The sequence below is a fragment of the Echinops telfairi genome, unplaced genomic scaffold, assembly GCF_000313985.2.
Source record: "Echinops telfairi isolate 266 unplaced genomic scaffold, ASM31398v2 ScPeMD7_3533;HRSCAF=4204_1, whole genome shotgun sequence".
Classification (NCBI taxonomy): Eukaryota; Metazoa; Chordata; class Mammalia; order Afrosoricida; family Tenrecidae; genus Echinops; species Echinops telfairi.
Window position 1 is genome coordinate 8526315 of NW_022107432.1, and position 11844 is coordinate 8538158.

Below are 11844 nucleotides of genomic sequence, written 5' to 3' on the forward strand. Positions count from 1 at the left end.
GGAGAGGGGAGGGAGGGGAAAAATGAGGACCTAATGCCGGAGGTTTAAGGGGAGAGGAAATGTTTTGAGAATGATGAGGGCAATGAAATGTACAAATGCGCTTTACACAATTGATGTGTATGGATTGTGATAAGAGTTGTATGAGCCCCTAATAAAATGATTAAAAAAAAAACAGGGAACCAGACTGTCAGGCATGTTTGGAATCTATCCTCTTTATGCATTCAGATTTATATGCCTGGATGATGTAAATAACATCTTTTATTTCCAGGAAACTGAAGTATGTATCTTTTTGGGGGGGCGGGTAGTTAAATGTGGTAAATTATCAAGCTCAAGAGAGTTCAATGTCTAGAAGGTAGGTTTGTTTAAGAAGGCTGGCTTGGTGAAAGGCCCAGATTATGGGGAGAGACTCCCGTGACGGTCTTACAGCTCGATATGAGCACAGTTGATACGCCAAAGACCATTAAGGACTGATAACAAAGAATTCTCTCACAGGTAGCTTAAGGAGTACTGAAGGTAACATACTGATAAGGTTAACTGTGATCATTTCTGCAAAGATGCCAAAGGTAGAACAGATTTCCCCGGCTGGTATCCACATTGGACCCAGGGAATCAAGGTATTATACTGAAATTAAACTAGATCTGGCAAATTTTCATCTGTATTCCAGTTCTTGGACATAAAGCTTCATGGCTGATTCTAAAGTCTCATATAGCTTGAATGTAAAACGGCTTCTTGGTGAGTTGATGATCTTGACACAAAAAAAGATTACAACAAATAATCTTTCATAAAGACCTGTCAAACTGAAGTCCACAAAAAGCAGCACTGATGATCCGCAAATGCAAGATTTGCCCTCAAAATGTAGTAAACCGTGACCAGTAGTAGCCTATTTCGAGATTCAAAATCTGATAGCCCTCAGTTTCCTAGTAAGAGTTTCCTGAGGAACAAATCTATAGGCTTTAAAAGAAAATTATAAGAGGACTGATTCCCAAGTACATGCTGGACCACAACTTTCTTCAAATGAAGTCTCCACAATTCACTTGGCAAATCAAACAGGAGTCCTTTTATTATATTCCAAAAGTCTAGACTTCAAATATCCATTTTGGTTTTACCAAATATGCAGTCAGTTTTTAGATGACTTCTACTTATAGATCCCATTTAGCAGGAAGGAGCAGCAAGCAAAATAGTTGGGATCTTGGATGACGCTAATTATTAATTCTTATACCCATGGCGTTCTGGGGATTCTCCCTTTTTTCTGTATCTGTAGGGGTGATTTCGGGGTTTATACCAATCCCCTTTGGAGTAGCCTCTATTGTGATAATGTGCTTTCTGATCATGACTGTAAAAGTATCGGTGCTGGTTGGAGTATTTATTGTAATCTTTATAGTCATTTTCTCTCATATTGTTTTCTTCTGCAACAGCAGCATTTACATCATGTCCAAAGAGAGAAGTGCCATCAAAGGGCAAGTGTGAGATCTTCTCCTGGGTTTTCTTAGTGAGAGACGTAAGCCGAAGCCAAGCTTGCCGTCTGTAGTCTATTGCCATTGCCATCACTCTGACTACAGAGTCCATTATGTCCCTAGTAGTGCACAGCTGCCAAAGCCCTGCATCCATGCCATCAGATATTATGCATCTTGCTTTCCCACGATCAAACTCTGGGTCATGGACCAGATCCTCCATGTCTTCCCAGAGTTTACGTTGATATTGAGTCATATAGGCCATGTAGCTAGCAGCTCGGGCTGCAATCGAAGCTGCATGATAGAATCTGCAACCCATGACCTCCATTTCTTTTGAGGTAGAATCTAGAGGGGATGTAGTGTTTCCTCTTTTGTTGTGCTCTACTGCTTCTACTATGGGGCCCTCTGCTGGTGGATTTGGTTGGAAAGGAGAGGTGTCTTTAGCCACAGGATATACCCTGTGTCCCATGAAGGAAGAAGGATGGCAATCAGCAGGATCTTTAAATACCTCAGTGGTGGCAATTCTTAGAAGAGGGTGCAATGGAGGAACCAATCGTTTCTTAGAGGTCACACAATCAGACCTCCCTTCACATAGTTCTGCTTCAGGTTGTAATGTTACTCTCTTTATAACACCTCTTTGTTCCATTCTCTTCAAAAGACCTGTGAAACTAGACTGGCTTGGGTCAGAGGGCTGTCCTTTGTCATCGGCAGAGGGGGATTTGCAGTCAACCTCTTCATCAATTGTGGATAAATTTTCTTCCTTCGAAGTGGAGATGTCCCAAGAAGCAGAGGAATTCTCACTTGGCCTAGAATGATGAAATCTAAAACAGCTCCTGGACTGTAGATCACGTATCACTCGGGACATCTCAGCCACTTGTGTCTGGAGATAAAGGATGGCATCCTGCCCATTCTGTGAAGAAGAATCTCTAAGTAAATCTTCCTTGACCTCAAAAGAAGCCAACGATTTCTGGGGGTCCAGAAGAGGTAACGAAGGCAGAGTCTGAACATCCTGTGAAGACTTAGGTGTCTGTGTCTCAGTGACTGTAATGTCTGAATTATTCTCATCATTGTTCTGGTTCTCCAATGGGTTCTCAACAGAGGATGGTTGAGAAACTATCCTTTGCGGACTGCTGGAACAACTCCCAGAGAAGGAGTTGCTGTCTCTAATCGAAAGAGCAGCACTGCAGCTAGAGCACATGTCTGGGCGATGATTCTCAGAGGATGGCACCTTAGACTCAGGCATTCTCTGGGTTATCCACATGAACAAGAAAACCAAGGAAGGAAAAAAAATACGCTTTTAATACATTAACTTTCAAGTGGAGAGATGCATGTCCAGTAAGCAGACTTCAATTTTTAAAAATATTATAATAATGAAAGATCTAATCCACTATAGGTCAGCAAGAGGATCACAGATGTCAAACACAAGTTTAACTACCCCAAAAGCCCCAATTCTGAACTCTATCCCTGAAAAAGGAGAACGCTTCAGTGTAACCATCCTGGTCTGCTGCTTGGTCCCATATTGGAATAAAAGATAGTGACAACAGGTGAGGGAGAGAAAACCTCATTCAATATATGTAATCCCTCAAGAAGTTAATGATGGTAAAGAAAGCTTTGGAAAGGTCCACTGGGAGAAAAACAAACACCCATACACGCCTTTCCCTGCAGCATTTGCACTTTTATGACCCTTCTTCAATGCCCTGCCAATCACTTTCTAGTCTTACTTTATGATCAGTAGTTTTCAAGGAGCTTACATACCTGTGACTTCATTTCACCCTCACAACAACCCTGTGAGGTAGGTATCACTGTCATTTGATAAAGAAACTGAGGATAAAACAGTTCATTTATCCAAAGTCACAGAACTAGTATGCAATAAGGCTGGGACTCAAACCCAGATAATTCTGAGTCCAAAACGAGGTCTCCATCCCTGATACCACAGAATAAGGAGCCTTCTGGCCACCTTGGACAAGAGTTAGGTTGACTCTAATCCACAAAGAAAACAGCCCAATAATAAAAACCTGGGGTAAGGCAAAAGATGACCACAAAGATTGCTATAAAGGGAACAGCTAGTTTGATTCTCATGGCAAAGGAAATATTGGTTTAAGGGAAAACCCACAACCAATACACCACAGGTTAAGAAAAATAATGCCAAATATGGGGAATAGAGGGGGTTAGAAGGTGTGATAACTGAACTCATTCCCCACCTTCTACTTCCTACAGGATATCCACATAGCGTTCCAAAATAAAACAAATTTTCTGTGGCCATGTGGTTCTGAAACAAAAGCATCCAGTTCTATAGAGTACTTGAAGAAAGAAAAGGAAAGGAAAATAAAGAGAAGCCAAAAAGCTTACAATTTTTATTCCGTTCCTTTTTATCTATTACCTCCAGGGCTTAGAACTCCCTGCTTTACATTATCCTTTCACATCCTCGATGAAGTAGAGGAAGAAAACTGGAAGTAGAAGTTGTTCTAGGTAAAGAATTTCTTGAACTATTATCCTAGCAGAAATAATATTATAACTTCTAACTGCAGCAATCACTGACCTGAAAACTCTCTACAAAACACCAATTGACACAAGTGAAGAAATGCAAAACAAATATAATGTACTTACATCACTTTGGGAGGTGCTAGGCTCTTCATCATCACTGCTGACCAGGTCAATGTATTCAAGGACAGGTCTTAATGGTCCTTCCTATAAAAAAATTAGAATTTGTCGATCATGAACAGTTATTCAAATCAACTAATATCTACAACACTTAGTGTTTCCCTGTGTTTGTCAAGATTCCTCTGAAGAAGCCTTTACGTAGCACAAAATAACCACAAACAAAAGAAGCTGAGAGAAAAAGCTTCAGAACACAGAAATATGAAATAAGGACAAGACCAATAGAGGAAACAGGCTACACCCCTAGATCCAAGTCAATCCTTTGGAGAAAGGACACATATGAAAACAGCACTACCAGGATACATGTGTTATGATCCAATACCTTCAGATAAGATAAATATCCAGACTCAAAAACATGGAGATATTTTACTAAAAGCTATACATAATTCCCTACCCCTATAGCATCAGCAATCAAGTCTATATTTTTGTTATTCTTACCTTCCATGCTGCCTTCAACAGACTAGGCCTTGAATGCTAAACTTTATTTTAATCATTTTATTGGGGGGTTCAGACAAGAACGTTAAACTTAAAAGCCTAGATTTTTCATTCCATAGGAAAAGGGAATTCATAAATGTTGCCATAAGAATACAATTATAAGGGTTATGGGTTATGCTCCAGAACTAGGAGCCTGTTGGGTAGTGGGCTATGCGATGGGCAGCTAACCACACTGCTCACCAGCAATTCAAAACCATCTGCTCCTCCAGGGGAGCAAGAGGCAGCTTTCTACCCGCAAGAGTTAGTCTCAGAAACTCACAAGGGCAGTTTTACCCTGTCCTGCAGGGTTGCTGTGAATCGGAACTGACTCGCTGGCAGTGAGTTTAATTTTTTGGTTTATGCTCTGGATAATGAGGGGAAAGGATTAATTAGTCAAACCAGGCACAAAACGATGCCCCAATGAAAATGTGTTGTTAGCAAGCTGAAAAATGAGGTTGTACATAAATAAGAGAATATGGGGGTAAACAACAAGGACAGTCCGTCTGGCGACCCCACCCCTCTTGCACAAAACTAAAACAAAACAAACAAGGAGTCTACTGGTCTGTAAGGTTTCAAGCGTGAGTGACTAGAAAAATGCTAGAGAAAACTTGTATACTTCAATAAAATGGATTTTGAAAAATGCTAGAGAAAACTTGTATACTTGAATAAAATGGATTTGAAATACCAATGGTACCCAAGCTTACAGTAGACATCTGGACATAAAGGTCTATAATGTAGGCATAAATAGCTTAGAAATAAAGATTTAGGAGTTGCTCTCACTAAGCTCTAGAATGAAATGGAAGCTATGATACTGCCAAGGAAGAAAGTAGAGAGCCAGGAAGCTCCTGAGGAAAGGGTAGCATTTTAAGATTGAAGAAGAGCTATTTAGGCAACCAGAAGTGGGATCAAAGAAGCTAAACATAAGCAAACCTGAATGGAAAGCTGTCAATAGCCAGGACTCCCTTCCCAAGGTACCTTTGGGTAAGTGCAACCCCCCAACCTTTTGGTTAACCAGGCCTGTTAACCCATCTCTACCAGACCAGCTACTCCAAAATCCTCACTGCCATCAAGTCAATCCCATCTCACAATGACCCTAATAAGGCAGAGTAGAACTGCTGAGGAAGTAGAAAGCCTCATCTATTTCCACAAAGTGGAGAGTGGTTTCAGAGTGCTGACCTTGAGGTTCACAGGCCAACATATAGTCCACTAAGCCACCTAAACCAAAACCAAAAGCCAAACTCACTGCCGAGCAGATTCCGACTCAAAGTGACCCTATGAGACAGGATAAATCTGGCCTTAGGGGTTTCTAAGGCTGTACTCTTTACAGGAATAGAAAACCTCTTCTTTCTCCCAAAGGCTCCCTAAAGATGGTGCTTAATGATCTTCCCTAGATGTAGTCCCCAGTTACAAAGACAACTGTCTCCCCCTAAGACTACGGCCCACCAAAGAAGATAAAGTGGCGGCGTGACGTGGTAGCCGCACAGACTTTTGTTAGAGAACTTATTTTAAAATTGGGATTTTTGCCTTAATTGGGGAAAATAAATGGGTGTCAAATAAAATCACCAACCAAAAATAAATAAAAGAAAAACAGATATTCTCTAATGTATGATCAATGTATTGAACCTAAAAATCTATCCCTGATATTAAGACATCTTATTTCAATCAATTTCTGGTTTGGGTAGTTTCTAAGAAAAGGGAAGGAAATAATGATCCAGCAGCTTTTCTGATCCATAAAATCACTTTAATTTCATTTCCTCCCTTCAAGAAATATGCATTTGGATTAAAAAAAAAATCATACACAAATCTCAACACTAAAAATAGAATTCCAACACAATTTGCTAATACTAAATGTGAACATAACATTTTATTGCATGTTCATACATATAGCAAACTAAGAAATTCTCTAGGCAATCAGAAATAGAGGGGGAGGGCAGAGTTTTCATGAAGGAAGAGCAGGGAAAGACAACGAAAGGAAGGAGGCAAAATGTAAAATGGGAGTGAGAAGGGAAGCAATTGGTCACAATCAGGAGTAATAGTGGCTGCCATCAAGTCAAATTTGACTCACCCTGTGGGACAAAATAAAACTGCCCCCTTGGATTTCCAAAGTTGTCCATCTCTGTGGGAGCACAATGCCTTCTTCTTTCCCCATGGAGCAGTTGCTGGGTTTCAAATGCTATGTCACCAGGGCTACACAGTATAAACATCAAAAACCAAAATCACTGGCATCAAGTTCATGCTGGCTCATAGCAACCTTGTAGGGCAGAGTAGAATTGCCCTGTGAGTATCCCAGACTCTGTTAAGAGTAGAAAGCTCCATCTGTCTCCCAAGGAGCAGCTAGTGGTTTTGAACTGCTGACCTTGTGTATCGCAGTCCAACATGTAACTACCACGTCCCAAAGGTTCCTCCACAGGATAATCAGTAATGCTTATTGTATACCTTTCTGGGCAAGACATTTCCTCTCCCTTTAATACGAAAAAATAACTACCTGCTTCTGCTCCCACTTTTGAATAAATCAAAATGCTAACCAGAACTAAGCAACCGATTCCTCCAAAAAGAAAGAGCAACTATAAATTTCCCTTATTTCTAACAACTATTTATATTCATGGTCCTCTTATTACTTGAATGTATTCTAACCATTAGAGTCAATAGCCATTATCATTTCTCTGTCTGAATAACAAAAGATTACTTGCAAGGCCAAGCAATTCAGGGGGGAGACACACAAGTGCAAGAGTGGCAACAGAGAAGATGACAGATTAATCTAATTCCAAGATGCATTTTTTAAATGAAACAAAGTTTTTATTCCTGTTAGAAAAACTGAGTCTCAAACTAAAATACCTATTACCTACAATGGAAATTATGTCAATATACTAAGGCATGGTCTACAAAGAAAGTAGTTTACCCTAGTCTAAAACATTAACACAGATCTGTTCATGAGTGGGAAAATTCTATTATTTTTTCATTCCATTATTTAAGCCCCTCATATATGCAAAAGGACCCCTAGTGGCTTAGTGGGTGATGGCAAACTCAGTTAAAAACCACCAGCCACTGTGCGGGAGAAAAATGAGGTTTTCTACTTCCATATAGATATATAGTCTTGGAAACTCACAGGACAGTGATGCCTACAGAGTCACTATGGGTTGGAATTAACTGAATGACCATGAGTCCGGTTTGGCCATATATGTAAAATGCTAATCCCAAACCCTAAATAATGCTGCCCAATCCTCTGTATGAAGAAGTCAGGGACAATAGAACACATTCTACAACCAAGCTCACTTCAAAATATAGAATGGTTGCAAACTATCGACTTTATAATTCAAATTTAGTCTATAATTCAAGAGCTATACAGTCTGGTCCATATTTTCTGTCTCATTAAAACAAACTAACAATCAAAAAAATTCCAGAATGACACTTTCTGGAATGATGCCTTTACTTTTTATTAAAATTATTTACACAATCCTCACTGCCTATCTCATCTTGCTCACTGAAACAAAGAATGTAGATGTATTTGCAATTATCCTTGTAAGCTCTAGCGTACTTACTTAACCGATTGATAGCTTTCAGTATTATGTGAGTATTCATTTTTTGCCTCTGAACTAAAGCCATGTACTAACACCAAAAAACATTACTTGTAAAATTATATATTGATTTCCTTAACTAGTCCCACATTTTCAAAGAATAATTTTATATTATAGATATAATCTTGGTTGAAATCTTGATCTCATGTGCAGTTATCAAGATAACCATAAGTTTCCTCAGTTCTGATATTTTTATATCTAACATAGCACTGTGACCAATTTTATCATCAGCTTTTACTCTTAGTCTTTAGGGAGAAAAATTGCTTAAAACACTTGCAGTTTCACGGGAAGACATAAAGATGGTGAATGAAGAAGAAATCAAATTAACCAGCGAAGCATAAAATAAGAGCATCAAACCCAAACACAAGGCTTTCTGTGGTTAAATATTTTTACTGGTTTTGCAAAAACCCATACAACTATGAACTGTGCATGCCTCTATGTATGTTACATTTCAATAAAAATTAAACGGAATGAAAGGACTCATTTTTACCCTATCAGTGTCTATCACTATTTTTTTGGGCATGTGTTTAGTTTTAGATACTACTGTATTTTATACAATTTCCATAAAGATTTAATTCACCAGGTAAATTAGACTAAGGCGAGAAATTAGACTAAGGGCTAGGAAATCCAAAGAAAACGAAACCTAAAATAACACCCTAACACTTTTTATATCTGAAGAACATTTACATATATACATATTTCCTAAATAAGTATAACCTGGAGAAATCGAATCTATTACTGGTTGTTGAGCTAAATAGTGGACTCTGTCTTGAATATGTGTGTGTTTTAATAAATGAATTTTTTATTGTGAATTAGGTGCAGTCAACAGTTCAAAGCTCTCATCATCTCCAGACCCCAGGCCCCATTATTTCTCTTCTCCCTTTAACTCTGCAGTCAACAGTTCAAAGCCCTCAACATCTCCAGCCCACAGGCCCCCAAATTTCTCTTCTCCCTAATGGAGCTCCATCTTCCCTGTCACCTAAGTCAATACTTATCAACCATGATTGTATTTTAAAATAGAATTAAACTACTACTAATTATCTTAGCAAAGGGATTATTTTAAGTACGTTCATTCTAGAATTATTCCATGAAAAAAGATGAGGCTATCTGCCCTATAAAGATTTTCAGTCTGGGAAATTTTACGTAGTCACTGAAAGTCAGAATCGACTTAATGGCAGTGGGTTCTCTAGAATTAAACTTCCATTTACTGTATACAATGCATCTCCCATTTGGAGTTGTTGAAAACAAGGATTAATGGGATATATCAGGTTAGATACACAACACACTAATTGTATTAATCTTTGTGCTTGATGCAAAATAACACATTAAAAATTTTTAATTAATAGTTTTGGGGGTTTTTTTGCTGTGCAAAGGCAGCTTAATTTTATTTATTTATTTATTTTTGTTTGTTTGTTGAATAGTATTTTTACATCTCTACTGAACACAAGTTTATCCATAAGCCTAGTCAGATATTACAATGCAATTCTTTCTTCCTCAACGTACTAAACAAATACTTACTTTTGGACAGATTTTTAATAGGTTCCATCTGTTTCTCCAACAACGTATATTTCACAAAGAAATGTTTTTTCCTCGATTTATTGGCACAAACATCAAGGTAAATAATTTTTGGCCACATATATACAATTTAGGGCAACAGGAAAAATCGGTCCTGTCCTATGGAATCCCATACCAACCATATAGCAGCAGTCCACAGTGAGAGAAAGATCAGGTCACAATCTTTCCTGAAAATTCCTAAATATAAAATAAATACAGTATGTACTGGCAATGAGGAAGAAAGCTAAGAATTTTATCTTGAGAAGGACACCTAGGCAAAAACTCCGGAGCACCAAACAATGTAACACTACCACAAAGGCCCTAATGTTCCAGGTCCAGGAGGGCAAACTGCTTAAAACCTACAACAAAGGAACACACAGAAATACCCGAAACAGGCCTTCCACAAATGAAAAACTGTATCACTTTATTATCAAACCCCAGCATTCAGAACCACAGTGGTACATTAGATTTCTTCAGTTAGCTGACATAACACTTTTGGCAGTGTCTAAAAGCTTAACATTTTGAGATGAAAACCATCCCAAAATATGACTGTCCCTTTCAATTTCTAAACTGATGTGCCAGACAGTGTGTTTCAGAGATCCATATACCCTTAAGTTTGTTCCAAAATGAAGACTTTTATACCCCACCATGAAATTCTGATAAAGGGTTTGAGTGAAATCCAGGAACCTGCTTATTTTCACATACTAATGCCTGAAAATTAATCTCACAATGGAAATCAACTCACAAAAACATAGCATGTTCCTGATGGTGCAGGAATCCTCATTGTGACCATTAACTGTACTATGATGTAACATGATGTTCTCAAAGATTAAGCCTCATGCTGTGCCTTAACTGGGCAGTGTGAAGCTTTGAGTCCCAGCAACCCATTGCTTTTTCTACCTCCTCCTGTTTATTTGGAGCCCAGGTGCTGCAGTGGGTTACACACTGGGCTGCTGACCTGGCCACCAGCTGCTACACAAGAAAGAACGATGAGGCTTTCCACTCAAAAGATTAGTCTCATAAAGCCTCAGGGGCAGTTCCATCCTATTCTACTGAGTTGGTGTAAGTCAGAACGGACTAGATGGCAGAGAGTTTGTTACTTTTGCGTGGATGTAGAGAAATTGTTACCTTTGCCCCAATGTACTTTGGTGTCCCTTCTCCATGTGAATCAAGTCCTTTGTGTGCCATCTTTTAGAAGATCTTGTTGCCCCGTTCCCAAACACTCTTGGGACCAGCATTTTGTCTAAATACAGTGTAAAGTGGCTCTGAATGCAGCCAGGAGACATAAACATACAGCATGTGCTTTAGGGCATGGTCTTTGTCATGACTCCTTCCTGACTCAGATCCCTCTCTTGGTAAATTCCTAATCCAGATGGCCAGGCTTCACACCACCTCAGTCTTGGAGTCTAAAAGGAATTAGACGGCGGCAAACAGGAGTGGTGTAACTACCTAAGAGCTTACCGTCGTCTTTGACTCTGGGGGAAACGAGGGCCATGGCTACTTACACTAACAAACTGAATGTCATCTTCATTTTCATCCATGGTTGACTCTGATGCCTCAGGCCCAGCTGGACGGGCAGATTCTATCATCTACAAAAATAAGCCAAAACATGCTCATCTTTACAGCCTCATACTTGCAGGTTGAGATTTCCCCGAAAGGTACAAGCAACGCCCAGCGGCACAACTCCACACCAACCCCGTCCGTGGAGGAGCCCGGTTCGGGCACAGCGGTGTGGGCAGGGGTGGGCTGACCCGCTGAACACGGGTTCCTACCCTCCATCCTCCCAGGACCTCTGCCCCCACCACGAGCAAGGGCGAGGGCGCGCTCACTTCTTCGGAGCAACCTTGTCTCGAAAGGCCGCTCTGCTGGCCGAGCAGGACCGACAAGGGGCTCTGGAGCCTGTGCAGGGCCGGGAGGCCATTGTGGCTGCTGGCTCCTCGCTCCGACGGACGCCAGGCCCAGGAGCGGGCTCGGCCCGCGATGCTGAAGCAGCCTCGCCCCGCGCGTGCGGCCGAGCCGCAGGCCTCCGCCGAGGGACGCGCAAACCCTTTCGAGGATCGGCTCGGGCCGCCGAGGCCCGCTGCCCGCACACTCACCTCCGACCCCGGGTCTCCCATTTCTCCGACGGCCCG

At 40.4% G+C, this 11844-nt stretch overlaps 1 protein-coding gene across 3 annotated transcripts in view; it reads right to left on the reverse strand.

The window, feature by feature from the left end:
* The window catches only part of ZNF451 (zinc finger protein 451), a 97119-nt gene extending 85281 nt beyond the window's left edge, over positions 1 to 11838 (reverse strand). Inside the window, exons 1-4 of one of the 3 annotated variants that reach the window (XM_004696335.2) lie at positions 11809 to 11838; positions 11218 to 11301; positions 4059 to 4139; positions 287 to 2697 (exon numbers count right to left, since the gene is read on the reverse strand). In XM_004696335.2, the coding sequence (XP_004696392.1) occupies positions 1207 to 2697; positions 4059 to 4139; positions 11218 to 11301; positions 11809 to 11829 (1677 nt within the window). In that variant the 5' untranslated portion in view covers positions 11830 to 11838 and the 3' untranslated portion in view covers positions 287 to 1206. Of the gene's footprint in view, positions 1 to 286; positions 2698 to 4058; positions 4140 to 11217; positions 11302 to 11808 lie in introns of those variants that run through there. The other 2 variants (XM_004696334.2, XM_045294921.1) reach the window with 2 other exon arrangements.
* Positions 11839 to 11844: the final 6 nt, after the last annotated feature.